At 36.5% G+C, this 27,004-nt stretch overlaps 14 protein-coding genes and 2 non-coding genes across 16 annotated transcripts; 9 read left to right on the forward strand and 7 right to left on the reverse strand. All coding sequences in view use genetic code 12, as the record gives it.

The window, feature by feature from the left end:
- Positions 1-496: 496 nt before the first annotated feature.
- On the reverse strand, positions 497-1,135 carry CTRG_03092 (uncharacterized protein; the record flags this gene model as incomplete). Its single annotated transcript, XM_002548749.1, has 1 exon — positions 497-1,135. The coding sequence occupies one exon, from the start codon at positions 1,133-1,135 to the stop codon at positions 497-499; it is 639 nt and encodes a 212-aa protein (XP_002548795.1).
- A 383-nt stretch (positions 1,136-1,518) lies between these two features.
- On the reverse strand, positions 1,519-2,559 carry ATS1 (Ats1p; the record flags this gene model as incomplete). The annotated part of the gene is made up of 1 exon (XM_002548750.1): positions 1,519-2,559. The coding sequence occupies one exon, from the start codon at positions 2,557-2,559 to the stop codon at positions 1,519-1,521; it is 1,041 nt and encodes a 346-aa protein (XP_002548796.1).
- A 402-nt stretch (positions 2,560-2,961) lies between these two features.
- Positions 2,962-4,122, forward strand: CTRG_03094 (uncharacterized protein; the record flags this gene model as incomplete). The annotated part of the gene is made up of 1 exon (XM_002548751.1): positions 2,962-4,122. One exon carries the CDS (start codon positions 2,962-2,964, stop codon positions 4,120-4,122), a length of 1,161 nt encoding a protein of 386 aa, XP_002548797.1.
- A 306-nt stretch (positions 4,123-4,428) lies between these two features.
- On the forward strand, positions 4,429-4,502 carry CTRG_06380. The gene has a single exon. It is a non-coding gene; the product is annotated as a tRNA-Ile (tRNA).
- Positions 4,503-4,839: 337 nt separating this feature from the next.
- Positions 4,840-6,519, forward strand: PTC5 (type 2C protein phosphatase; the record flags this gene model as incomplete). Its single annotated transcript, XM_002548752.1, has 1 exon — positions 4,840-6,519. The coding sequence occupies one exon, from the start codon at positions 4,840-4,842 to the stop codon at positions 6,517-6,519; it is 1,680 nt and encodes a 559-aa protein (XP_002548798.1).
- Positions 6,520-7,022: 503 nt separating this feature from the next.
- Positions 7,023-8,027, forward strand: PEX19 (Pex19p; the record flags this gene model as incomplete). The annotated part of the gene is made up of 1 exon (XM_002548753.1): positions 7,023-8,027. One exon carries the CDS (start codon positions 7,023-7,025, stop codon positions 8,025-8,027), a length of 1,005 nt encoding a protein of 334 aa, XP_002548799.1.
- A 206-nt stretch (positions 8,028-8,233) lies between these two features.
- On the reverse strand, positions 8,234-10,546 carry CTRG_03097 (AAA family ATPase; the record flags this gene model as incomplete). Its single annotated transcript, XM_002548754.1, has 1 exon — positions 8,234-10,546. One exon carries the CDS (start codon positions 10,544-10,546, stop codon positions 8,234-8,236), a length of 2,313 nt encoding a protein of 770 aa, XP_002548800.1.
- A 165-nt stretch (positions 10,547-10,711) lies between these two features.
- CTRG_03098 (uncharacterized protein) lies at positions 10,712-11,509 on the forward strand (the record flags this gene model as incomplete). The annotated part of the gene is made up of 1 exon (XM_002548755.1): positions 10,712-11,509. One exon carries the CDS (start codon positions 10,712-10,714, stop codon positions 11,507-11,509), a length of 798 nt encoding a protein of 265 aa, XP_002548801.1.
- Positions 11,510-11,574: 65 nt separating this feature from the next.
- SKI2 (SKI complex RNA helicase subunit) lies at positions 11,575-15,318 on the reverse strand (the record flags this gene model as incomplete). Its single annotated transcript, XM_002548756.1, has 1 exon — positions 11,575-15,318. One exon carries the CDS (start codon positions 15,316-15,318, stop codon positions 11,575-11,577), a length of 3,744 nt encoding a protein of 1,247 aa, XP_002548802.1.
- A 214-nt stretch (positions 15,319-15,532) lies between these two features.
- CTRG_03100 (E2 SUMO-conjugating protein) lies at positions 15,533-16,012 on the forward strand (the record flags this gene model as incomplete). The annotated part of the gene is made up of 1 exon (XM_002548757.1): positions 15,533-16,012. The coding sequence occupies one exon, from the start codon at positions 15,533-15,535 to the stop codon at positions 16,010-16,012; it is 480 nt and encodes a 159-aa protein (XP_002548803.1).
- Positions 16,013-16,102: 90 nt separating this feature from the next.
- Positions 16,103-17,152, reverse strand: CTRG_03101 (fructose-2,6-bisphosphatase; the record flags this gene model as incomplete). The annotated part of the gene is made up of 1 exon (XM_002548758.1): positions 16,103-17,152. One exon carries the CDS (start codon positions 17,150-17,152, stop codon positions 16,103-16,105), a length of 1,050 nt encoding a protein of 349 aa, XP_002548804.1.
- A 1,570-nt stretch (positions 17,153-18,722) lies between these two features.
- On the forward strand, positions 18,723-20,852 carry CTRG_03102 (uncharacterized protein; the record flags this gene model as incomplete). Its single annotated transcript, XM_002548759.1, has 1 exon — positions 18,723-20,852. The coding sequence occupies one exon, from the start codon at positions 18,723-18,725 to the stop codon at positions 20,850-20,852; it is 2,130 nt and encodes a 709-aa protein (XP_002548805.1).
- Positions 20,853-20,950: 98 nt separating this feature from the next.
- Positions 20,951-21,024, reverse strand: CTRG_06390. The gene has a single exon. It is a non-coding gene; the product is annotated as a tRNA-Ile (tRNA).
- A 905-nt stretch (positions 21,025-21,929) lies between these two features.
- On the forward strand, positions 21,930-22,280 carry RPS20 (40S ribosomal protein uS10; the record flags this gene model as incomplete). The annotated part of the gene is made up of 1 exon (XM_002548760.1): positions 21,930-22,280. One exon carries the CDS (start codon positions 21,930-21,932, stop codon positions 22,278-22,280), a length of 351 nt encoding a protein of 116 aa, XP_002548806.1.
- Positions 22,281-23,118: 838 nt separating this feature from the next.
- On the reverse strand, positions 23,119-23,982 carry CTRG_03104 (uncharacterized protein; the record flags this gene model as incomplete). The annotated part of the gene is made up of 1 exon (XM_002548761.1): positions 23,119-23,982. The coding sequence occupies one exon, from the start codon at positions 23,980-23,982 to the stop codon at positions 23,119-23,121; it is 864 nt and encodes a 287-aa protein (XP_002548807.1).
- Positions 23,983-24,314: 332 nt separating this feature from the next.
- Positions 24,315-26,960, forward strand: DCP2 (decapping enzyme complex catalytic subunit; the record flags this gene model as incomplete). Its single annotated transcript, XM_002548762.1, has 1 exon — positions 24,315-26,960. The coding sequence occupies one exon, from the start codon at positions 24,315-24,317 to the stop codon at positions 26,958-26,960; it is 2,646 nt and encodes an 881-aa protein (XP_002548808.1).
- Positions 26,961-27,004: the final 44 nt, after the last annotated feature.

Below are 27,004 nucleotides of genomic sequence, written 5' to 3' on the forward strand. Positions count from 1 at the left end.
TATTATTTTCCACAAGTTGAAAAATTTTTGAGAGCAGCTTACAAATAAACACCAAAATGCCACACCATTGCTAGGGCAAATAAGCCCGAGACGAGAAAATTTAAAAAGAAATTTCGGATTTGCGTCGGGACACGATTCCATCCTTGAGGGACGGGGGATGAAGGGCAAAAGAAAAAAATATAAAATGATCTAATGCCACGTGACCCATGTGTTGCAACACGGTATTTCAAGATGGGTTTCTTTTTTTTTTTCTTTCTTCTTTCCGTTTTATTGCTTTTGCGTTTTGTGAAACAATGGTGTTTGATCAGTCGATTATATAGAGAAGAAAGCACGTCAATACGAATGAATTACAACATCCAGGAGAATTCGCAACATCCCGTGTATGGTTGAGTAATTCTTTCAGTAAATATTTATCGTGCTCTCGCGCAATGCTTGGAGGTATACGTGCGAAGAATATCATTCATGTCTAAAATATATTATTGAAGTTACAACTATATTAGTTATCTAGCTCGTTCAAGAAATTAGGGTTGTTGTTTAGTTTAGCTTTGAATTTGTCCCACCAGTTATCAAATGCTTTTATGGGGACTTTACCTGAATTGTCAATAAAACTAGCTAGATAATTATAAGCATGTCCCACTATTTTGTTAGCAAGAACAGCTGTTTCGCTTGGCGACTTTGCTGCAGTTGTTGTCGGTTTGCTTGTAGGCACCAATGAATTTGAATTTCTTGCCTGTAGAATCAATTGTTCTGCCTGTGGAGTAGGTTCAATGGAAATACCTATATTTATCGTGGTGTTGTCATTAGTATCAACAGGGGCACTGTCCATATCTATATCATCTGGAGATCTTGAGGCTGCATGTGTGTTTTTATTGTTCAATTTATAGATTGCGGATGGTTTTGATGGATTAATACCTCCTAATAACTTGTATTCAGATGAAGAACCATCGCTGGATGGTAATTGGAAATATACCAACGCAGTGTAGTTGTTATCGACAAATGGTGAGTTTGGCAATAGAAATATCGTGATATACGAGACGTTGGATGCGTTGGGAATGCTTATAACATATTTTGTCTGGTCCACTTGTTGAGCCATGACCATTGGTCTTCCCAGACATACTGCTCCAAAAACACACATGTTATATTAATTGTTGTTGTTGTTGAGGAAAACACCGGCAAGGTTTGGGAAAGTTTCTGTATGTGAGTGTATGTATTTTTTTTTTTAGCTTTTGCTCTCTAAAATGATCCCCTACTGTTCACTCCCACGCGTGTGGACAAAACAGTATAAAAATGAGGGAAGAGAAGGAAGAAAAAAAATTTTTTTCTAGCATCTTCTTTCACATTCTTTTGATTAATACTAATCAACAGGATTATCACTGTGCATTTATTGATGTTTTTTGTATACCTCCAAACACATTATTTTTTAGTGAATATCCTAGAACAACTACGATGGACATATTTTCCATCTTTCGGGAACATATCATTCTCATTGATGAATTTGGAAAAGAAGCATCGTGATATTTATTCTACTGTCCTATGTGACGTTTCTACTACTACCCAGCTTGTGGCACAACCTGTACCAATTAGAACCACTTTATCTTGACCGGAGTATAATTTGTTTAAATAATCAAATGTTTGTTTCTCATTCTCTGATTTTCCACAGTTTCCATGTTCTGACCAACCCCAGGCGTACACTGTGTTTCCTGATCTCGCGAGCCCATGTTCGCTGCCAATGGAAAACTCTTCCACATTTATGGTTTCCGATGTGGGATATAACTGATCGTGACTGTTGTTTCCACATGATTGAATTGAATTATTTGCTAGTATATGTATTGAAGACCACATCGTCTCTACTTTTGAAATATCAAATCGACTTTGTAGCACATTATTTTCTAAATCAACAGAAAACTTTCCAAACACTGTTACATCATTACAACCTGACTGTATTGCAGTAAACTCTCGACCAAGACTGAAGTCTTCCACTTTAATATCAAATTTTAAAACAGTGGGTACCCAAAATACCTTTTCATTTGTTTCTCCTAATTGACCCTTCCTACAATTTCCCCAGCCAACTAATTCGCCAGTAGTGGTTTCAAGAATGGTGTGTTGCATACATGATTTAATAATCTTGAAATTATCTTGAGTTGTACAATATTTCAATTCAGATTGTTTCACCGCTTTACCAAGTCCCAATTCTCCTTTTAGTCCATTCCCACACACGTAGATTTCTTTGTTCATATTGACTAAAACCGAAAATTCCCATCCACAGGATATATCAATCCAATTGTTGCCTGGTATTTTGGAAAAAGTTTTCACATTATCACATTTTGGTAACCCACACTGACCATATTCATTACTTCCGCATGCATAGACTTCTCCTGAGTCTAGGAGGACTAACGTGTGATTACCTCCACAAGCAATTTTCTGGGGTCTGTCAGGAATGATGGTTGTTAATTTTCCACTATGGTTGAATAATGAAGGTAATAGAATACTTTTATCGTCGTCATCATTTAATCCTAATTGATAATTTCCATTGGATCCACATGCTAATAAGTTAAACATGGCTCACTGGGAACAAGCAAATTTTGTTGTGCATCAATGGTCCGGTTTTCATCGCAACTTTTTTTATTTTTTTTTTTTTTTTTCGGTGATTGCTTTTTGGATCTCTTTAGCATAATAAACCTAAAACTTCATACTTTTTTATACGTTGACCATACGCCACAGTTTCTAGTGTGTGGGGAGGAATGCAACTTCAGAAAAAGAGAAAATAAATTCCAGGCAAGTATAAAAGATGAAATGTATCGACTGATAAACATCGCCACACTTTTGTTGGTATATTTGCACCCGTTCACGTGAGGATGTTTGCAAGTGTGGAGTTATTATAAAAATAAGGATATAAATCCTTTGAAAACTTGTTTATCGATATTTTTCTTCTTGATTTCGTTGATATTCAAAACTATCACTATGGCACCAGTTTCTGATACAGATAAATACGATGCTTCCCAATTTCAAAAGTCCCACGTTGGCCGAACCAAGTCTGGATCGTATACTGTTAGTAATCAAAACCTCAAATTGGCATTATATCCTGAATACTTACCCACTTGGAACCCAAATCAGAAGTTTCCCAATTATACATTTGCCGAATATCACGACAAGGGGTTGTTGGCTGATGGAGAATTGAAGAATTTGTTTCCAGATGGTATTGGTAGTGGCAGCCGTTACTCAGTTAAAAGAATTACTCCCAAGTTGGGCTCTGAAATTAATGGTATACAACTTTCACAGTTGAGTGATAGTGCTAAAAATGATCTTGCACGCTTTGTTGCTGAAAGGGGTGTTGTTGTTTTCAAGAACCAAGATTTCAACCAGAAAGGACCCCAATTTGCTGTTGATTTTGCTAAATATTTTGGTACATTGTACAAACACGCAACAAGTGGTTCACCCGAAGGTTTCCCAGAATTGCATGTTTGTTTTAGGGGTGCTACTCAAGATGAAATCAATTCTGTGTTTGCTAACAGAACCAACTCCATTTCCTGGCACTCTGATTGTTCCTATGCGTTAAATGCCTTGCAGCTCACATTATTTTCATGTTTGCAGATACCAGAAGCTGGTGGTGATACTTTATTTGCTAGTACTGTGGAGGCTTATAATAGATTGAGTCCGGCTATGAAGGAACGATTAGAAGGGTTACATGTGTTGCACTCCTCTATAGAGCAAGCACGAAATAACAAAGAGGTCGGTGGGATAACTAGGAGAGAACCAGAGGCTAATATCCATCCCCTTGTTAGAATTAATCCATTGACGAAAGAGAAACATTTGTACTTGAACAAAGAATTTGGAAGAAGAATAGTTGAGCTAAAGGAAGATGAACTGGATTATTTATTATCGTTTTTATTTGATCTTGTTGAGACATCACAGGATTTGCAACTTCGTATTCGTTGGGAAGAAAATACGATTGTTTTATGGAATAATTCAACCACCGTTCATTCTCCATGTGTAGACTTTGATGAACCAGTGATACGTCATGCGTACAGAATCAGTGTGATGGGAGAACGACCAGTTGATGATTTGAAGTATTTGAATGATCCACATTATTTGAGTGATAAATATAAACAACTTGGAATCTGAGGTGTGTAATATATATACATTTCTTATCATTATTTAGATATACAATTGCGTGTAGGCTTACAAGTGATTGGCTTTTTGTTGAAATTTTGCAATATTCCACAAACAAATAAAAAAACTGGTAAATACAATTGAGAAGACTTATGTGTGATCTGTGATTGTACCAATGTCATATGACTCAAGAACCACTTGTGATGAGCAATACTCACCAACTATTCTATTGTAATTTCAAGATTCCTTGTAAGACTTCACAGAAGAGCTACTGAAGTTCAAAGGAACAACCAACAGCTTCAGTAGCACAGTTGGATTGGTCCCTTGGCCCAGTTGGTTAAGGCGTGGTGCTAATAACGCCAAGATCAGCAGTTCGATCCTGCTAGGGACCATTTATTTTTTTCACACTTTGAATATGGTAAGCGGCTTGATCCCAATATATCGTCTTTAGTAGTTGTCTATTTCTACCATTGGATAGATGAAGTATAAGTTCATTATATTTTTTGAAGATCAAGACTTGAGCACTAACCTGTGACTTGTTGCTGGTTTTGGAATATCACGTGCGTTATCAGTCTTTTTTTAGGTCGTGCAATCTAACTAAAGCTATTCACCCAATGAGTGACGTCTTTAAATAAACAAAAGCAAACCAAAAGAAAAAAAGAAAATAAAAGAAAATAATTAATCTGATTAGAGAATAGAGGGACCCTATCGATCACCACCATCATCGTCATGTCATTTGCACTTACAGTTAGACCAAAGCTTTTAGGTCTCACAAACAAGCAGTTTCAGACTATTAGTAAACGATTATTATCACAATCATCACTAAAGACCACTTCGGTTCCAAATAAACAACAACAACGATACAAGAAATCAGTTGCGTTAGTGTCTGGTGTTATCATTGTTGGATCGTATGTTATATTCAACCAATCTAACTATTTCAATTTGGATACCTTACCATCACCACCAGCACCCCCAGTACCATCAACACCTTCACATACCTCAAGCAAATTTGTACAAAAGAAGAATTTCAGCACCAGCTCTTTAAACCATTTCCAACAACAGAAAGAAGGGATTTTTGCTCTTAATGAAGAACAGGTTAGTGCAAAATTGCGTCAGCACGAGGAGAGTTACTTTGTTAATAGAGGTAAAGGTGTAACCAGGTATGATACCTGTCAATTACCTTCAAATTCTCCGATTGAAGATGACCGATCAGAACAGATAGTGCAAGTGGATATATTACAACAGAATAACACAAAAACTACAACGGACTGGATGTTCTTTGGTGTGTACGATGGTCATGGGGGATGGGCCACTTCTTCCAAGTTGAGAGACCAATTGATTGGGTATGTGGTTAACGAATTGGATACAGTTTATAAACCTGTCCCAGGAGAAGAGAATTTGCGCTACATCCCAAGTAGTTCAACAATAGAGAACGCAATTTCCAATGGTTTTTTGAAGTTAGATCATGAAATTGTGACTAAAAATGTCGAAAAGATTCTCAACCAATCTAGGAAAACGAATGCCGCGGACTTGTTGATGCCAGCCTTGAGTGGATCCTGTGCACTTTTAGCATTTTATGATTCAAATACTAAAATTCTTAAAACGGCTTCTGTGGGTGATTCCAGAGCAGTTCTTGGTCGGTTCAATGGCCATGACTGGTCAGCAACTGCAATCACCAAAGATCAAACAGGCTCTTCACCAGAAGAAGTAGCTCGAATCCTAAGTGAGCATCCTAACGAGCCTAACGTGATTCGTCATGGAAGAATCCTAGGTTCTTTAGAGCCCAGCCGTGCCTTTGGTGATTGCCGCTACAAACTTCCAAAGTCGGTACAAGAAAGAATTTACAAGCAATTTTTTGGTAGACCCGTTCCAAATCAATTGAAGACTCCTCCTTACGTTACAGCAGAACCGGTTATCACATCAACAAAGATCAAAAATCAAGATTTTGTGGTATTGGCTTCAGATGGATTATTTGAGATGCTTAGTAATAGTGAAATTGTTTCATTGGTTGTTAAATGGATGGAAAAGGAAGGAATGATAAAGCCGAAGAAATCATGGTTTGGATTTGGAGGTGCTGATGGTAAGTTGCCTATAGTTCAAGATCTCTCGAAAGATAGTAATAGCCTGAAGAAACCGTTGCAAAACAAATTGGGAAATGGGTTTTTGTTGGAAGATAAGAATGTTGCTACTCATTTGATCAGAAATGCATTATCTTGTGGTGGATCAAGAGAACAAACTTCAATGTTGCTTTCTATTCCAAGTCCCATTTCAAGAAGATACCGTGATGATTTAACAGTGACAGTTGTGTTTTTTGATAAAGATCCAGCAGGTGAAAATGATAATGGTCCTATAGAAGTCAATTGGAATGCAACTGTGGGCGGTTTAGATGCAAACAAACCAAAGTTGTAACCTGTAGAATACATAAATGAATGTATATATATATATAGTTTACTTGTACACACCTCTTCCGTAATCAGTATATACTCGGCATGTATTTATTTGGTCATTCTGCATATTTTGTATTATGGCCGTAACAGCCTTAGCGTCAGTTCAAAGTGGTGGCCAAATTTTTATTTTTATTCTTTATTTTATTCTCTAGAAGTTCCGCGGTAGAACTTGTCTTAGATTTAAACAAAGTGGGGGAGTTTCTGTCGACATAATGGTACCCTCCGCACTGAGAGGAAAATGAAGGAAAAAAAAAAAAAAAAAAAAAAAAAAACAACTAAAAATTTAAAATTTAAAATTTCATAAGCTTACATAATATCTCAACGAATAATCACATAAATATCTAACCACTTCTCTCTTTCTTTCTTTCTTTCCTTTTTTATTTTTTTTTTTTTATTTTTTTCTTTCCATAGTGGGGAAACTTTTAATATTTACAAGAAACCTTCCCTTATTCACTTATAATTATAATGTCATCAGAGAAAGAGATTTCCGAAAAGCCAACTGCTGATACTACCACCACCATTGGCGATTCTACAACTAAAAATGTGGAGGTGGATACAAAATCTGAAAGTACAAATGGCGAAGAAGAGGATTTAGATGATTTAGATGATTTATTAGATGATTTTGCTGATGATGTTTTGAGCAAACCCCCAGGAGCTTCTGTTGTTTCAAACGATAAGCAACAATCAACAACAAATAACACACCCAACACTGCTCAACCAACTGATCCACTTGACACTGATTTCCAACAATCAATTAGTGAATTGATCAAGGATTTAAAGATTGAAAACCCAGAGGCTCAGAAACAATTTGAAGAATTGGTTAAAGAATTTGAAAACAACCACAGGGAATCTGTAGAAGCTGAAGAGAAGAAACCGGGCAATTTCGAATACGTCATGAAGGAAACCATGGAAAGATTAAAGAAACTGGGTAACGATATTGATGCAAAGCTTAAGAATGATCCAATGGGATCAAACCCAGAAGATTTATTGACACAATTATTGGCTGGTATGGGTGGTGGCGACGGTTTAGGTGGAGGAGACATGGATATGAGTAAATTATTGGTAGATATGTTGGAACAATTGAGTTCAAAAGAAGTTTTGTATGAACCAATTAAAGATTTAAACACCAAATTCCCAGAGTATTTGGAGAAGAACAAAGAAACACTCGATGATGTCAAATTCAAGAATTACACCAAACAATATGAAATAACCAATGATATCGTTAGCATTTTTGAACACGAGAGTTACAGTGATGACAATAAAACACAAAGAGAACAAGTTAATACATTATTGGAATCTTTACAAGAATTGGGCCAGCCACCTAGTGAATTGGTTGGTGATGCTGGAGATTTCCTTCCTGGTTTCGGAGATGGAAAAGGTGGTAATGGAGCAGATGCCTTTGGATTTAACGATAAGGACTTACCGCCGGATTTTGAAAAAAATTTACAAGAAGGTTGTCAACAGCAATGATTTGTCCAAAAAAAAAAAACAGATAAATAAATAATAAAAAGATAAAAAAACAAACAAACAGACAAACTATATATAGAGTTTTCAATTTTGTAGTTTTCCGTTCAAACTAATCTTTTAATATTATCATCTGTAATGCTTGCTTGCTTGCGCGTGAAGGTTCTTCAAGTTTTTGTGTACATTCTCTATAAAATTTTTGTGTAACAATATCACATTTTGAGTCCACTTCTATTGGAAAAATTCTCGTAGTATTCAAGCATTTCCGGAGTGATACCTTTGGAAATACCTTGCAAGGCATGATCAAAATGTCTCTTACAAACCACCGTCGCGTCTTTGTCTTCCATGATTGCAGCTAACCCAGCTTCTTGACAAAGTAGTGTGACTTCAGCTCCTGAACACCCTTCGGTTAAATCGGCCAACTTTGTAAGTGCCACTTCATCTTTATCCAAATTAAAGTTACGAGTGCACTTCTGCAAGATTTGGAGCCTTGCCTCATAATCTGGCGGTGCCACATAAATATGACGGTCTAACCTTCCCGGTCTGAGCAATGCTGGATCAATCTCTGTTGGTTTATTCGTTGCACCAACGATAACAACGCCTTTAAGTTCTTCAACACCATCGATTTCATTAAGCAAAGACGTAAGCACATTCAGCGCAGCGGTGGTAGAACTGTCACCATCCCTATCCCCCGCAATGGCATCGATTTCATCAAAGAAAATAATAGAAGGCGATGCTGCCCTGGCCTTTCGGAATATTTCACGTATTGTTCTTTCCGATTCTCCGACATACTTGTTAAAAATTTCGGGTCCTTTCACAGCCAAAAAATTCAATCCCGATTCCGTAGCCAATGCCTTCGCAGTCAATGTTTTAGAACAACCCGGTGGACCATAAAGTAAAACTCCTTTTGGAGAGGACACTCCCAAATTAGCAAATGATTGGCTGGCTTCTAATGGCAACTGTACGACTTCTATTAACTTTCGTTTTAACTCATCTTGTCCTCCAATATCTGACCAATGAACTTTTGGCATTTCTAAAAATATTTCTCTCATTGCACTAGGTCTAATTTCTGGCAATGCATGATTGACATCTATTTCAGTAACTTTAATACTGCTTTGGGAAATTCCTTCTGTCAAACCTCTATTAATTGCTTTCATAACAGATTCTCTGCATAATGCCGTTAAGTCAGCACCAACATATCCATGTGTTTTTGAAGCAATCCTTGTAATGTCTTCTTTTGTCAACTCACATTTATCAGAATTCATCTTGGAAAATTGCTTGGACAAGATTTCCTCACGAGCCTCAACATCCGGAATACCAATTTCCACTTCTTGATCAAATCTACCAGGTCTTCTTAATGCAGAATCTATAGCATTAGGACGGTTTGTGGCACCAACAACAACAATTCTCCCATTATCTCCCATTCCATCCATCATGGTCAATAATTGTGCCACAACTCTCGACTCGGTTTCTCCAGAATCATCTGAATTTCTACTAGGAGCAAGGGAATCAATTTCATCCATAAATACAATCGAAGGCTGGAATTTTTTGGCCTCATTAAAGATATCACGTATTGCATTTTCAGTCTCACCCAAATATTTTGATACTATGCTTGGACCATTAATTGTGAGTATATGTGCCCCAACAATAGAATTGGCAACACATCGCAAAAGCATCGTCTTACCAGTACCCGGTGGTCCATGCAATAAAATTCCTCGTGGTGGAGTAATCCCAAATTCAGAAAACAACATGGGGTTATTTAAAGGCAATTCAATGGTTGATTTTAATAATTCTATTTCCTTCAGCAACCCACCTACTTGGTCATAAGTGATCAACTGTGGCAAGTTTGGATATTTTGATCTACTTGGGGTTGCGTTGGCATCTGTTGTGACGTTTATGGAGGTCTTGGGAGTAATCAAATACGGTGGGGATACAATGTGAGAAAAACTTGTTGAAACAGAATCTTCAGAAACAGACAACTTACTCATTGAATCTTGTAAACTGTCGTTAATATCAAGTATTGTTATTTTATTTGTAGAACCCAAGTTCAATTTCAAGCCAGGGTAGATTAATCCAACGTCAAGTAACGCATTCTTGACTTTTTCCACTTCTTCTTGATCCTCTTCATGAATTGTCACATCATTGGCATATGTTGGTTGGTTCATAAACTTTACTACTTCAACTCTATCACCCAACAATGATCCAGTTAATTCTCTAAATGAGTAACTCATAGTGATGATATTTTTATCAATAATATCATTGGATGGGTATACAGTAGCCACAATTCCAGGTGAACCACCCTCAAGGGAAGAAACATAAACTAAATTCCCAGGGGATAATTCCATGGCTTGTAAGATTTCAGAGTTCATGTATACATTTGCGATGGATTTCAAGTGATGAGGTGGAAATTGGTTTGGTCTAAGTATAAAAGACTTGGGAATTTTGATCTTCTTGGCAGGTGCACTCGTTGGATCCGGAGTGGATGCCCCAGTTGATTTCTTTTTCGATGAAGCTTTAGAAGACATTCACGTTGATTGATTGGGTATTATCTAGAATAATAATAAAATAAAAGTGCAAAATAAAACAAAACAGAGAAAAAAATTACTATAAAAAAAAAAAAAAAATTTCAAGCCAATCTCGATTTAGACATTACCTACTTACTAAGAACTACATCCCATCAGATTGCTTCAATGTTTTTACACAACACAACAAATAGACTAAGGTTAAGTTGTAGTAGACAACAACTACTGTTATCAGTGCTAAGACACAAATCAATAATACCGCTCCTGTCGAATGATCTATATAACACCAGACTAGAAATATCAGCCAAAAGAAAACCTAATCACATACTTCGTCAGGATGCATTTAGTATATTACCATTTTTGGGATCTCGAGTTAAAAGAGATGCTGTTCTGAAACTAAATCCGTGGGTGCTGACTAGCCTGGAAGATAGCATTTTCAAATTAAAAGCCCAACCTATTTTGACATATATCGATGATTTGGAATTAAATTTTAATGAATTATTATGCGTTGCTCATGGGTTAACAGATATGGAATTGAAGATAAACGACAATAATTATCAAACTAGAATATTAAGAAAATTAGGATATGGAAAATTCAAAGTTTGCTTACTTAGAAATACGATTTTTTTAAATGATAGATATTTAACTGCAAGTCAAGTGGAAATTGAAGAAGATTTAAGTACATTTGAAAATACTGAAATAGTGTATGAATTTCTTAAATGGAACCAACTACATCAGTTTAGTTTAATTAATAGAGAGTTGTTGATAAATGAGAAATTATCCAGTGAAGAGTTCAAACTGAAGAGAATAGACCTTTGGAAAAAGACTTCACTTGGGAGCTTTTATACTATGTTGGGCATACTACTGATAAAATATAACGAGAAATCGGTAAATGAGTTTATCACAAATAAGGTGATCACGGGGAAAAGAGGTATCATAGATATTGTAAAATTAAAACAGTTATGATTTGTGTACCGTATTATTATGATTAATATTGCATGTAAATAGAAATATATCTATACGCTACGTCTCTATAAATACAAGGAGGCACAAAAGACTATATCTCTTTTGATCTTTTCTTGTGCTTCTGCCATTTTCAAGTGTAATGTCGAATCACCAATGATCAAAGCAGCATTTTTCACCTCACGGCAAATTTCATCCAATCTCGTTATAACTCTAACAATGGTACCTTCAGCTTCAACACTGATTTGCATAATCTCATTGAAGGACAAACCATTAGCCCATTCATAAACAACATTCACTAATGCAAAACGTTTACTTTCAACAAAATCCTCCTCTTCCTGAGTCAATAACACTTGCTTTTCAACGTAAACTTTCAACAATTTCTCTGCAATCTCCAAGATTCTTGCTTTACCTTTTTCTAATCTAGGTGTTATTAATGGTGGTTCATCCTCCTGTGTTCTACCTTCATAAACAAAACACGACAATAAAGCAACTATTTCAGCTGGCTCGAAATCACCCAAAAAGTTATCCAACACCAACTCTGTGATAATTAATTCCCAGCCAGAATTGATTTCACATCCAACTCTACCTTTTAATACCACGTTGTGCTGGTTATCAATATATCCCATGGTCTCCAAGACTTGCAATCTCTGTTCGTAATCTGGTAACAAATCCAAATTTTCGTCAGAAATTAATCGTTTCAATTTTTCAACTTCTTGGGTCAACAAGTATCTTTCGTGATATTCCGCATAATGATTTTTGAAGTTAGGACAACTATATGCCTTCTCATTGAATATCGTTTCAAACAACTTTTGTTTTTTAATCGCCAATTCATGTAAGGACAACTGCTTGGTGTAAGTAAACGCCAACTCTTCAAACTTGTTTTGATACTTGATTAAAATTTTAATCTGTACTGAAGCTTCCAGTACTGCAGCAGCATCATTGTTGATAATGTCATTAATAGATGCCTTTAATGAATATCTGCCGATGAAACAAACATTTTCGTATGGCACAGACACAACCTTCAAACCGCCAGAAAACTTAATTCTTGGAAAGTTTCTCATGACATAATCAGCAAATGGAAGGTAAGGCAATTTATATTTCTCAATGCTTTCTTCATATTCTTTACCATGATTGAAAGTTAAAATGAAAATAGAATTGTTTGCACTGTCAGATTTGACAACAAATCCAAGTCTTGAACCACCACCATCTTTGTCTCTGAAAAAAAGTAATCTACCTACTCGTAATAATTGGTTCTTCAAAACTGGGGATTTATGTATATCAACAACACATTCACCGTAAACGGTTTCGTATTCTGTCAACATCTTACACGTGTCTTCGGTGCCGACTAAGGAGCAGTCTTTACATGGTGTGATCTGCACTTGTTGTAACTGTTTCGTTACCTGATCATACTTCTTTTGGTTCTCTGGTAACAAAACTTGGGTGGAATTTTCACTAAAAGAATGCTTAATCATTTCCTCAACTTTCAATGCCTCAATTCTTAATAGGTTCAAAATCATGTTGTATGTCAATCTGAACTGTGACAGCAATTTGGTTGGAGTACCCAACACTACCTCTTTGAAATCTGTTGGTGATAATGGATCATTATATGCCATAACAATTACAGTACCTGTTTTATCCAACCCTCTTCTACCAGCTCTACCGGACATTTGTGTGAATTCGCCCGGTAACAAGTTACGGAAACTTCTACCATCATGCTTTCTCATGGACGAAAAAACAACTGTTCTTGTTGGCAAATTCAATCCCATGGCAAATGTTTCGGTGGCAAACAATACTTTAACTAATGATTTAGCAAATAAAATTTCAATACATTCCTTGACAATCGGTAATAATCCACCATGATGTACAGCAATACCTCTACTAAGCATATCTCTAATCTTAAGAATTTGTGGTAATTCTCTATCTTCCTTTTTCAATCTTCCGACAGCCCTATCAATAAACATATGAATCTCAGACTTCTCTTTGGCATTATTGAAATCGACACTTTTCAACGAGTCGGCATACTCCTCACATCTCTTTTTGGAAAAAACAAAAACGACAGCTGGTAATAAGTTATTCAGTTTCAAATAATGCACTAAATCTATCCAAGTATTTTTATTTGGTCCATCGTTACCAAATCGCCTTGGACCAGAAAAGTTCCCTCTTCTAGATACTTGATTTCCACCACGACCACTACCACCACCTCGACCACCTCTACCACCACCTCTATTTCCACCTCTGGCTGTTCCACCTGGACCACCTCTACTTCCTGATCCCATGGTGATCGACTGTAACTCGGTTTTCTTCTTACCTGCTTCTAATAAATCTTTATGCTTTCTGAACTCATTTTCCATGAATCGACGGTTAGAGTCCACCACTTTGAATAATTCTTTTTTAGCTGAAATGAATATTTCCAATGGAACAGGTCTTTTTGGGGTAGATATAACATATATATCTTTTTGTTTTGTTCTTCCAACCCAGTTGGCAAACTCGAATGTATTAGGAACTGTTGCCGATAACAAGATGTACTTAACATGATCTGGCAACATAATAATGACCTCTTCCCAAACCACTCCTCTATCGATATCATTCACATAATGAACCTCGTCAAAAATGACGAATTCAACATCACGTATCAAATCTGCTCCACGGTACAACATGGATCGCAAAATTTCAGTAGTCATGATTAAACAATTGGCTTCAGGGTTGATTTGTACATCACCTGTGATCAACCCGACATCGATATCTTTAAATGTCTCCTTGAAATCACGAAATTTCTGATTCGACAATGCCTTGATGGGAGATGTATAAATACATTTGGTCATGTTTCTATGCGCCATGGCAATCGCATACTCGGCAACAACTGTCTTACCTGCTGAAGTATGGGCAGCAACAAATACTGAATCTCCTTGTTCCAAGTGAAACACGGCTTCTTTCTGGAAAGTATCCAACTCAAACGGCCAGGTACGCGCCATATTGGGAACCAATTCATGGAAATCTTCGATTTTGTGGTCCAAATCAACAACATGAGCCCAAGTACGTTTATCTAATGGGTTTTTCCTATCATCATATTTAAAAGATGAGTAATCAAATGGAACTAATCCTTCAATTTCTTTGGTATCAAAAGGAATATCAGCTTTTGGTGCATCTGATGTGATCACTTTGTGAGAGGACACATCATCATTATCATCATCCAATGTATGTTGTTTCATTGTTATTGATTTCTCTTCCTTATCTTCTACAGTTCCGTCATCATTTAATTCCTCAATATCCAACCGGTCTGCTTTTTCTGACCCGACTTCCAATCCACGTTGAAATCCGGGTGGGACGTCAAATAGCCCGTACTCGTTTCTGTGCAAATTGGAACTTGAATCCTTTGATTCCCTATCTGCGGCAGCTTGTTGGATCAATCCACCAGGTTGAAATGGCAAAAAACTGGTTTTCCCCCTAAGACTTTCGCTTTTCGATGTATATCCACGATTAATACTTAATGACGTGTTGGAATTGCCCAATTCATTCAAATTAATTTCCTCTTGATATCCAGTAATGTGACCATCTATACCAGATCTCTTAAATCTAAACCTCGTTCGGTTCAATCTTTCTGGGTTAACAACCAATTTATCAATTATTTCTTCACGATTGATGTCGACAGGTTTATCAACAAGATCTAATATTTCCCAATTGATTTCTGGCAACGGTTGTAACAAGTCTTGCTGTATGTCATTTATCTTTTCCTTTGCAGTTGGTTCTGGAAATTCGTACTTTGTTTGAGTATTGGGGTCAATACTCTCTGATACCTGTTCAATAATCATTTATACGGTACCAATTGCTATCACGAAGGTGGAAATGAACGATGTAGTTGAAGAAGAAGAAGAAGAAAAAAAAAAGGTCAACCTATTTGCGGGCGTGTATACTGTACAAGTGAGTGAGAAAGTCAGCCGGTAAATACAATTCGAAAAATAAAAAAAAAAGTTCTCTGTCGTTCTTTTTCTATCATTCACACGGCAACATCGTACTTGCGCTATCATGTCAACATCGCTTAGTTTAATTAGATTACAAGAAGAAAGAAAACAATGGAGAAAGTCCCATCCATATGGTTTTTACGCTAGACCTAAAAAGGAAGCAGACGGATCCTTGAATTTGAAAAGTTGGGTTGCAGGTATCCCAGGCAAAGATGGCACTCCTTGGGCAGGTGGTTTATATCCAGTCACTATCTTATTCCCAGACGAATATCCATCTAAACCTCCAAAGGTTCAGTTTGAACAAGGCTTTTACCATCCAAATGTTTATCCTTCCGGGACCGTGTGTTTGAGTATTTTAAATGATGAACAAGCATGGAGACCTACACTTACGTTGACACAAATACTTCTTGGTGTGCAAGAACTCTTGGATAATCCAAATACAAAATCGCCCGCTGGTGACTCATACAGGGCTTTCAACGAACGTCCTGAAGAATACAAAAAGAAAGTTATAGAGCAAGCCAAAAGGTACGCACAAACAGACTAGATACAATGGCATATATAATAAAGATTGTTCCAATTGATATAAGATAATATTTATATATAAATATATAAATTTGATGTAACACGGTTCTCTTCAGCAATTGTTGATCAAGTCTCTACTTTTAGAACTGCTGCTGGTGGCAGATTCTCCTAATTGGGAAGTACCCTTTTCTTTGTAGGTACTGACAGCTGGAATGTTTGCTTTGATTTTGGTTACTTTAGTTTCATAGGCACCTGGCTCTAATTTGATCAAAGTGTGCAACGGAATCAGCATCCATGGACTCTCTTCTTGCGGAACATTCATGAAATAGGCATAGAGACAACGCAATACTGCTTGATGCGTAATGATCATAATGTTCTCTTGACGTTCCAATTCCATGATAATCGGTTCTAAACGGATAATGATGTCACGATAACTTTCACCTCCACGATATCTATACTCAAACTTGTTCTCGTCTCTAGCTCTAAAATCTTCAGGAAATTGCTCTTCAACCTGTTGGTAAGTCAAACCGTCACATTGCCCAGCATCCAATTCGTCCAAAGCTTTCCATTCCAATTTACGGTATGGAAGATAGCTAGCAGTTTGACCAGTACGTTTCAATGTACTTGTCCATACCGTCAATTCAGCATCAGTATCGGCTTTTATAAGCTCAGGCAATTTTTTGGCATATGCAAATCCTCTCGGAGACAAATCAGCGTCACCTCCTAACTGCCCAGTAACATTGAACATGGATTCACCATGTCTAGACAAGTATATTGTTCTTGGTCTAGGTTTGAGATTCAATGTAAAGTAAGAAATACGGGATTGTAGATGGCTTGTAATTTGGTTGATGATAATATCACTGCCATTAAAGTGAATAAAAGAATTATCATCACCAGGACTGGTTTTACCACTGCCCATGAAAAATACTTGAATACCATATTCCTTGAAAATTGGCTTGTAGTCTTCGATGTAATTTTTGGAATTCAAAATAGCCACGGAAGCGCTTTCGTCGGAATACCACTCGATCAATTCTGACGCAGTCTTTTCAGAGTCTCCATTGTTTTCAAAAAACTTTGACTTTATAGATAACCATGCCAAATAACGAATTACTTTCTGGGACACATATTCGTTTCCATCAGAAACGACACAAATTCTTTCCATGTCTGTCTAGTCTATTGATGGTAGGTGGTGTGATTGCTTGTAATTGTGGGGAGGATAATACAAAGGAAGAAAAAAACTGAACACTGAGCACAGAATTATTTTTTTTTTTTGCTCCTGAGTTCCTTGTGAACTCTGTGATTGATTAATTGACTGATCAAAACACAAACAAGTCGGAGCCAAAAAAAAAAAAAAAAAACGGACAAACAGATAAACAGATAAACAGATAAACAGATAAACAGATAAACAGATAAACAGATAAACAGATAAACAGATAAACAGATAAACAGATAAACAGATAAACAGATAAACAGATAAACAGATAAACAGATAAACAGATAAACAGATCAACAGATCAACAGACAAACAGTTCAATAACAAGTAAGGAAAACACAAAGGAGATTTTGCATTTTCTGATGATAATAAATCAAGTGGAGGTAATTGTAGATCTCTATAGACAAGTTTAATGGGATTTGAATACAGGAAGAAAATTTCTGTGAAAGATAAAGACAGCCCAACCGTCAAATAAGGTATTTCCGATAATACAAATAGTTATCAAACGTTTTATTGCTCAACTCAACGGAACCAATAATTATGTTTTGAATGTTAATACTTTCAACCTGTAAGCATTGTTTCAATTCATGGAAACCTGTTATTACAATAACAACTAACACAATAGGCTATAAGACAATGTTCATTGGGATATATCAGCGGAAATTCAACTTGATTCCCCCGGAGTTTCTCTGTAGTAGCTAAGGAGATGGAATAACGTCCATGGCTTTCTAACAATCTTGCTTTGATTTTCATGTCTCGTATTTTTCTATTTCCCTTCCCCCTCTTCATAAAAGTGAATCTGGGGTTTTCTTGATTTCCGTAAACCAAAGTACAAAAAACGGAAATGCGCATCTTTCTGTACTTGTAATGTGAGGGGCTAACAGTCCTGCGAATACCTTAAACTATAGTCACTATACTGGCTGGTAAGACATGCATATCATTTAGTCATTTGGGACACCTCTAATAACAGTGCATACTAGTGAATTAGACTACGATTATAGTGACCTTGAAGTGCAACTTACATAATTTTCATTCAATCTCATCTTTCACTCTCTCGTCCAGGCAATGAAGAGCCAGTACTGAGTCATCGCTACATTGTTTTAACTTCTGAAAACTTTATTTCTTGATTACCCCACAGATTCTTTATCTGTGGCTTATATTCTTCGGATTTTCTAGTTTCTTAACCCCATACTTTTCTCTTTGGGAGTTATGAGATCCAAGCCATAACCCTGTTGTTTGGATTACTCCACCGAATTATAATACTTGGATTCGGAAATTATACAAAATATGTGGTAAACGTTCGATGCATATATCCTTCATTTTACTTCATCCCCCTCCCTCTTCATAGAAACTTGCAGTAAATCGGAAATGTCTTAAACCATAAGAATGGTAAACACCATGATTGATGTGGTCTATAAAAAGGTCGATTGATTCCCATTTTAATTAATCCAATCTTAATCTAATTAATTCAAAACATACTACAATAACTATTTATAACAAAACAAACAAAAACAGCAACATGGCAATTAAAGAATCTAATACTGACGTGCTCATCATCGGAGCTGGCCCATCAGGTTTTATGTGTGCAACATGGTTGGCTAGATGCGGTATTCCTTTTAGAATTATTGACAAGAGATCCACTGAAGTGTTTGCAGGACAAGCCGATGGATTACAATGTAGATCCTTGGAGATATTTAAGTCATTTAGTGAAAATTGTTTTGATTTTGCTACCTTAGACCAGGGTTGGAAAGTTGCAAATCACATGATTGAGATGTGTTTTTGGTCCCCTAATGAACATGGTGAATTGGTTAGAAATTCAAGAGTTGCTGATACCATTCCAGGAATTTCAAGATATACCCAATCAGTTATCCATCAAGGTAATATCGAAAAATGGTTTGAAGACTCCATTGATCATTTCTCCTCTGGCACGGTTAAAGTTGAACGTCCATTATTGCCTGTATCCCTCAAAATCAATGAACAAGAGGCAGAAAATCCAGAAGCTTATGCCGTTGATATCTTGATTAAGAAATTGGATAATAATTCTGCTAGACCAGAACAGTATGGTAAAGTTGCAAATGGTCTTTTCCGTGCCTTTGATGGAGATCAAGAAAAGTTCTACAAGGATGTCACCAAGGACAACGAAGATGATTATGAACTTATTCATGCTAAATATGTTGTTGGGTCAGATGGTGCACATAGTTGGGTTCGTAAACAATTAAACATTGACATGGACGGTGAACAAACTGATTTTGTTTGGGGGGTATTGGATATGGTTCCAATTACTAATTTCCCAGATATTAGAAGTCGTTGTGCTATTCATTCTAAAGAAAGTGGATCAGTCATGGTTATTCCAAGAGAAAACGATTTGGTTAGATTCTACATTCAATTGAAAGAGGTTGAAAGAGAAGAATCGTCTCCTGGAGACAAAGAATTTAGTGGTACTGTTGAAGAAAGAAGATCTTCCAAAGGTAGAATTGATCGTTCCAAAATTACTCCTGAATCAATTCTTAAACAAGCTCAAGAAATTTTCCACCCTTACAGTCTTGAAATGACAGATCTCCACTGGTACACTGGTTACCAAATTGGTCAAAGAGTTAGTCCTAAATTCAGCTCCCATAATAGGGTCTTTATTTCGGGTGATGCTTGTCACACTCATTCACCAAAAGCTGGTCAAGGTATGAATGTATCAATGCAAGATACTTACAATTTGGGATTCAAGTTGGCCTTGGTTTGTAAAGGTCTTTCCAAGCAAGATATTTTGTCAACTTATGAATCTGAACGTTTGAAAGTTGCTCGTGATTTGATTGCCTTTGATCACAAGTTATCGAGATTGTTTAGTGGTAAACCAATGATTCCAAACTCAGACATTATGGATGGAGTTGATCTTGATGAATTCCACCAAGTCTATCTTGAAGGTAACAAGTTTGCATCTGGTACTATTGTGGATTATGAAGACTCTTTGTTGATTTCCAAAAAGAGTGGCACCATCTCTTCACCTGATGAAGAAGGAAGAGTATACAACCCCTTGGCTTCCAAGGTTCCAATTGGTAGAAGACTTTACAGTGACAATATCATTGCTCAAGCTGATGGTCGCCCTATCCACATGGCTGATCGTACACCAAGTGATGGTAGATTTAGAGTTTTGATTTTTGCTGGTGACATCAAGAAAAATCCAAAGAATGTTGAGTTGTTGTATGATTTCCAAGACTTGATTGACTCTCAAGATTTCTTTGCAAAGAAGTTTACTCCAATTAATGCATTTGCAAATTCAGTTATTGATATTGTTACTATTCATGCTTCCAACAGACATGATGTGGAAATACTGGACTTCCCAGAGTTTACCCATCCATTGGATTACAAGCGTCGTTGCGATTACTGGAGATTATATTCCGGTGTTGGTGAAACTTATCATGAAGGTGATGTTGACATTTACTCTACCTATGGGATTGACAAGAAAAAAGGTGTTATTATTGTTTTACGTCCAGACTCCCATGTTGCTTTAGTCTCTGAACTCTCTGTTGCTGGTTTCAACGAAGTGAACGATTATTTCAATGGATTTATGATTCCACAAACCAAGATCAAGTCACCACCAAAAGATCCTCAAGCCGATGACTCCAACAGATTTGTTTTACCTAGATTGGCTGTTTAGTTTTACTTATGTATTAAAAAAAAGGAAATTGTTAATAAATAAATACTACTACTTTTCTATTGTAAATTTTTCTTCGAATACTGAGTGAAAAAAATAAGTGGTCCCTAGCAGGATCGAACTGCTGATCTTGGCGTTATTAGCACCACGCCTTAACCAACTGGGCCAAGGGACCAATCCAACTAAGCTATTGAAGCTTCTTGTTGAAATCTGAAATTAACATAATTGGGTCGATCAGTTTTGGTTAATTACAATCAATTTGTAAAATTTGTTGTTGTTTGGAAACACCGAAAAAGGAGCAAATTTTGATAAATGATGTGTTTTATTGATCTAGTTTTACAAATTTGACGGGCAACCAATCAAACAACATTCAATCTAGGTTCAAGTTATTAAGGAAGTGCAGCGTGAAAACACGAACTCGATTAATGATTATCTGGATGATACGGATCGCAAAGTTATGTCACTACAATCAATGACACTCAAACGCGGCTTTAATGATATCGATGAACACGAAGAGCCACTGGTCATTTGTGGGTTTAGTTCAGTTGCTGATATTGGGAAAGATAGAACTGAAAGAAGTAGAATAACCAATGAGTGTGTGTGTGTGACAAGTTTAGTGGAACGTAGGCTCGTGTATTGCTTGAATGCCCATCTCCAAGAAGTTGATTCTTTCAAGAACATAAGAGAAACTATTTGACCGAATAGAAACCATTTTACAATTCGTTTAAATCGAATTCAAGTGACGACATTTCTTCTCTATTATTTTACAAAAAGGATACTTCAGGAAAATACAAGGATGGATACCTATGATATGATCTACTATTATGGAAAGTAGATGTATAGATAATATATAAATACTTTTTGCATCCAGTGGTCACGTGCGTACATGCATGAGATTAAGCATTTAGTGCGCCTTTAAATGTTTAGGGCAATAGCCCTAGTGTCTCACAATTAAGAATGTCTGGTGCGTGTACTTTGTTCAACCAGTAAATGTTCTGGAGATAGACTACCAAAAAAAAAAATTCCATGCGTGAAAAATATTAACTGTTTACTACTAGTTCCCCATCAACGTTAATCATCATGTCTGACATCAAAGATAAGGTCTCCCAAGAAGTCGAAGAAACCCACAAAATCAGAATCACCTTGACCTCCACCAACGTCAAGAAAGTTGAAACTGTCTGTAGCAACATCAAAAAGAATGCTGGTAACTTCAACATCTTGTCCAAAGGTCCAGTTAGATTACCAACCAAAGTTTTGAAGATCACTACCAGAAAGACTCCAAATGGTGAAGGTTCTAAGACTTGGGATTCCTACGAAATGAGAATTCACAAGAGAGTTATTGACTTGCAAGCTCCAGCTTCCACTGTTAAGAAAATTACCAACATCACTATCTTGCCAGGTGTTGATGTCGAAGTTACTATTGCTGCTTAAATCTCTCTGTTTTTATAGTTTTATATCCAAGTGCTCTAGGCGTGCCGTGTATTTTAACCGATGCACTTAACGTTGAAGGTGCTGCTATCAGGATTTGGTATAATATACATGACTTTTAATACAATTGTAATAAACCATTCGTAGAATCACAAGGTAAATGCGCTCTATCGTAAAAAAACAACAGGTATAGATAGAAGAATTCGCCATTGAGGTAAGATTCCCCCCCCCCATCAAGAGCAATATAACAAACAGAGGATGTCAATACGAGTTACTACAACGTTATCATCTAAATTTCATGTTAGTATTCTTGTAAATATAGTTTTCAGTATCCACTCCAAAGTGATAAATCAGAAATCAATTAATTGGTTTTCTCCATAGGTTTGTATTTTTGGATTAATGTCAGAGAGATTCCCAATTGAAAAAGTTCATCATAAATTCTGCAGGAGTGAATTAATATGGTGTGCCTAACATACTCATACCAATTTGGCTTTTGTTGAAGAAGAAAAGAAATTTTCATTAAGATGGGAAATTTTTTTTTTTTCTTCTCTTTGTTTTGATGCTCGCAGTTTTTATATTCTGGTTCATATTGATCGGTCGTGCATCTCGAATCGAGATTCTTTTTAGGGTTAAGTGACTGCAAAAAAAAATATAAATATATCATGTAAACTAAGTGAACTTCGTAGTACAACTTTTAATAGTAAGTTGTATGTTCTTCTCCTGTGTGATTTTGTTGTTTGAAAATCAGTAAAGTTTTCTTTAAAGAATTTTTTTTTCACGTAATTTTGCTTAAATTCTTGAAGAAATCTTTCTCTCTATTTACAATAAGTATATATACAGACTACGAGGCTATTTCTTTCTCTAAACCTTTTACTACTTTCCACATCAAAGCCAAATCTGTTGGTGTAGCATACCCACTGGTGGCCCACCTAATTCTTCCCATAGAATCGATAATATATATATAGCCGGTAGTTTGATTATCACAATGTAACAGTTCTCTGATCTCAGACGACATGATATGACTAGGCAACATAAAATAATTATCATATCTTTCCACGTTGGAATTTAAACTTTTCTTCAAGTTCCCTGCTCCCAAATTCAATGCAAACCCTTTGATCCAACTCTGAGGCATATTCACATCAATTATCTGAGAGTTTGGATAGTCTTGTGTAAATGCATTATAATCTTTAGAGTACAAGTCTTTGCCATCGACATTGAAATATGACTTGGTACATTGCTCACCAGCAACAGTTGAGAATATCTTAACAATGCTGGTTTTATTACCAAATGCATCATATAAACTTCTCAGTTTTCCAGCTAAGGTTTTAGCAATAAAATCAGGGAAATACAACGATTTTTCAGCTTTAAAGTATGAAATTGGCGGAGTGAATATCTTACCCTTGGTATTTTGAAACGATTTTAACTCATAAATCGGGGAATGCTTCAAATCATAATCCAATTGCTTTTGTCGTCTTTCTTTGGCCTTTGCACCAAAAAGCTCTTGGTAGATGTTGGATATGGAATAGGTATCTGATAAGTTGTGGTTAAGTAAGACTGGTTTTGATAACCCGATTGGCCTAACAATACTATATGATTTCTCTTGTGCAGACTTGATAGTCTCCTTGAAAGTGTTAACAAAACGTGGTTGGGACCTTTCAAGAAGTGCCCTACATTCAGAAAAACACCTAATAGACACTTTCTGCATGTTTAATGTTCTTGACCTATTAGTCTTCCTCCACCTTGGTTTTTCTCATTATTTTATGTTCTTATTTTTCTTTCGGGATTGGGTGTACACAGGTCGTGTGAATTGGATCAAGAACAGCATTTTTTTTTTCTTCCTTTGCTGGACAACAAACAATACCGAAGAAGTAAAAAAAAAAAGGAAGAAAAATGAGGAAGAGAAAAGTTGAATGATCAAATTACCTACTATCAACTATATAGATATACACATACGGTTTGTTCATATAACATTATTAGCATTTTGTCATTATTATTAATTACAGTTACATTTATATCATTAAATTATAAGACCACAACATGTCGATACAATTGCGTAATGGTCTAGCTAACCAGAGTCTAGATCGAGTATTGGAAGATTTACTAGTGAGATTTGTTGTGAATGTACCAGAGGAAGATTTATCTTCAATTGAAAGAATCATGTTTCAAATCGAAGAAGCGCAATGGTTTTATGCAGACTTTGTTCGTCAATTGAATCCAGATCTACCACCTATGAAAATGAAGACATTTTGTGCTAAGATATTGGAGAAGTGTCCACTTGTTTGGCAATGGGGTGATCCAAAGGAGGCATTATCAAAGTTTGGTAAATATAAATCCACCATACCTGTTAGAGGGGTTGCATTATTCAATAAGGATTTAAATAAAGTTGTTTTAGTCAAAGGGACAGAGTCAAATACTTGGTCATTTCCAAGAGGCAAAATCTCAAAGGATGAGTCAGACATTGATTGTGCTATCAGAGAAGTTGAAGAAGAAACTGGCTTTAATTGCCGACATTTGATTAATGAAAACGATTGTGTTGAAAGAAACATCAAGGGGAAGAACTACAAGATTTACTTGGTCAAGAATGTCCCAGAGGATACTGTTTTTGAAACTCCAAAATATGAAATTTCACAGATTCAGTGGTTCGATATCAAAACAATTCAAAAGAAAAACAAAAGCAGCCCAAACTCGTTCTTCATTGTGGGAACTATCTTAAAGCCAATGATGAAGTGGATCAACAAGAACAAGGGTGTTTTGAACGAAGAGGAAATCATGTTACAAGTCGAATTGAAATTGAAGGATTTGTTAGGACTCAACAAGCCTGTCGAGAATGTAGATGCTGGCAGAGAATTGTTGAATATTTTACAAAAAGTTGGGCAAAAGGACACACAATTTCCAGCCTCACCTTCCATTTCATCACAAGTGTTGGGTGGTCAACCATCTCACCCACAACAGCCGATGTTTAGTGTTCCCGTACCACAACATCTTCACAGCCAAATTCCATTTTTTGCTGGTGCCTCTAATGCTGCATTTCCGTTTTATAATCAACCATTTTTCAACCCAATGACATTTGCACCACCTCATTTCATGCCTCCACATCCTGGGGCTTACTCGCATTATCAAGATCAACAACCACCTAATCCACAAACATTCCAGAAACCAAAAACCAATTCAAAAGAATTACTCTCTATCTTGACTACCAAGTCTGGAAAGAAGAAAGATGATGATGACGACGATGCCAAGCAAAAGAAATCTGTTGAAGATGGAAATATTAGATCTAGGGCTGAACAGTTACTTAGCGTATTCCCAAGAAAGCAGACAAAGGAAAAGAAAGAAACCATTAATCAAGAGTCTCGTCGTAAATCACCAACCCCGGAAACACACTTGAAGAATTCGACAAGTGCTAGTCCAATTATTAGTCAACACCAACAAGCATCTAATGAAATCGAGGAATCCATAAGAAACCATCAACACCAACAGCCAGTTGGAGCTGGTAAAAAAATCAAATTACTAAAGAGATCTGACAATAAAGCATCAGCGGATTTAATGGATTTGTTAGGCCCAAAAAAGGATAGCACACAACCAAAAACGGACGCTTCTGCATCGAACGAAATTTTGGGATTACTTCATAAATCTCCCACCGAGCCGGTTAAAGAAGTCAAGCAAGATGCATCTAATGACCTATTGAATATTCTCAAGAAGCCGAACAATAAAGAGCAATCAAACCTTACGGTATCTAATGATTTATCAGGACTGTTGAACAAGCCTAGCAACAATCAATCATCTGCAAATCAATTATTGGGATTACTTGGGAAAAACAAAAGTGATACTAATGATACTAACAACGAAGGAGCAAAGAATGCCATACTCAGTGCATTGTACCCAGAAACAAGAAATAGTGTAACCTCACCTCCTATGAATTTTCCATCACAACAACCAGAAACTGTTCAATCTGGAGCTTCCAATCACTTATTGGGATTATTACAAAGAAAAGACACAGAGAGACACGAGAGCCTTTCACCAACTGCAGATATTTGGAAATCAAAAGATACAAACCCATCCAACAGGGAATTAGGAAAACAATTCAATATTAGCAATTTTGCAACAGGAGTAAATACAGTGACTTCTCCTTCTGCTGTGGATATATGGGCAACACCAAACTTATCAGTTGACGAAAAAGCAAACAGACGCAGTAGTCAGTTGCTTGATTTGTTAAACAAAGACAGATCAACAAGCATTGCTGCGGCCACTGTCATGTCTCCTAATGTTGAGCCTGCACCGGAATCAACTACCAATCAGAACTCAGGATCAGCTCATCATCAACAACAGGAACATTTACCCGAAAACTTTGAAGATTTTGAGAATTTTGAAGACTTTGAAGACTACCAAGATGGGTACCAATTTAGTGACCACTTTGGAAACCAATTCTTTGATAAAACATACAGAAATTTCGATATTGCCAGTGACGAGGAAGATGTTGATCATTTGATTGATCCCTTGAGCACACAACAGAATAGAGGATTCATTCCAGAAGAGACACGCCCTGATTTACAGGATCAGCCAAAAAAGATTAAAATTTTGAAACCGGGTGAAAGTATTGGAAACCTTTTTGGTAATTCACAAGAAAGCAATGAACAAGGAAAGGGATTGTTAGCTTTATTAAATGGCGGTAAACCTCCGCAATAGTTTAGTAAGTAGTTGTTACTTTTTTATACATTGCACTGTTTATA

Source organism: Candida tropicalis, assembly GCF_000006335.3.
Source record: "Candida tropicalis MYA-3404 genomic scaffold supercont3.4, whole genome shotgun sequence".
NCBI classification, from domain to species: domain Eukaryota; kingdom Fungi; phylum Ascomycota; class Pichiomycetes; order Serinales; family Debaryomycetaceae; genus Candida; species Candida tropicalis.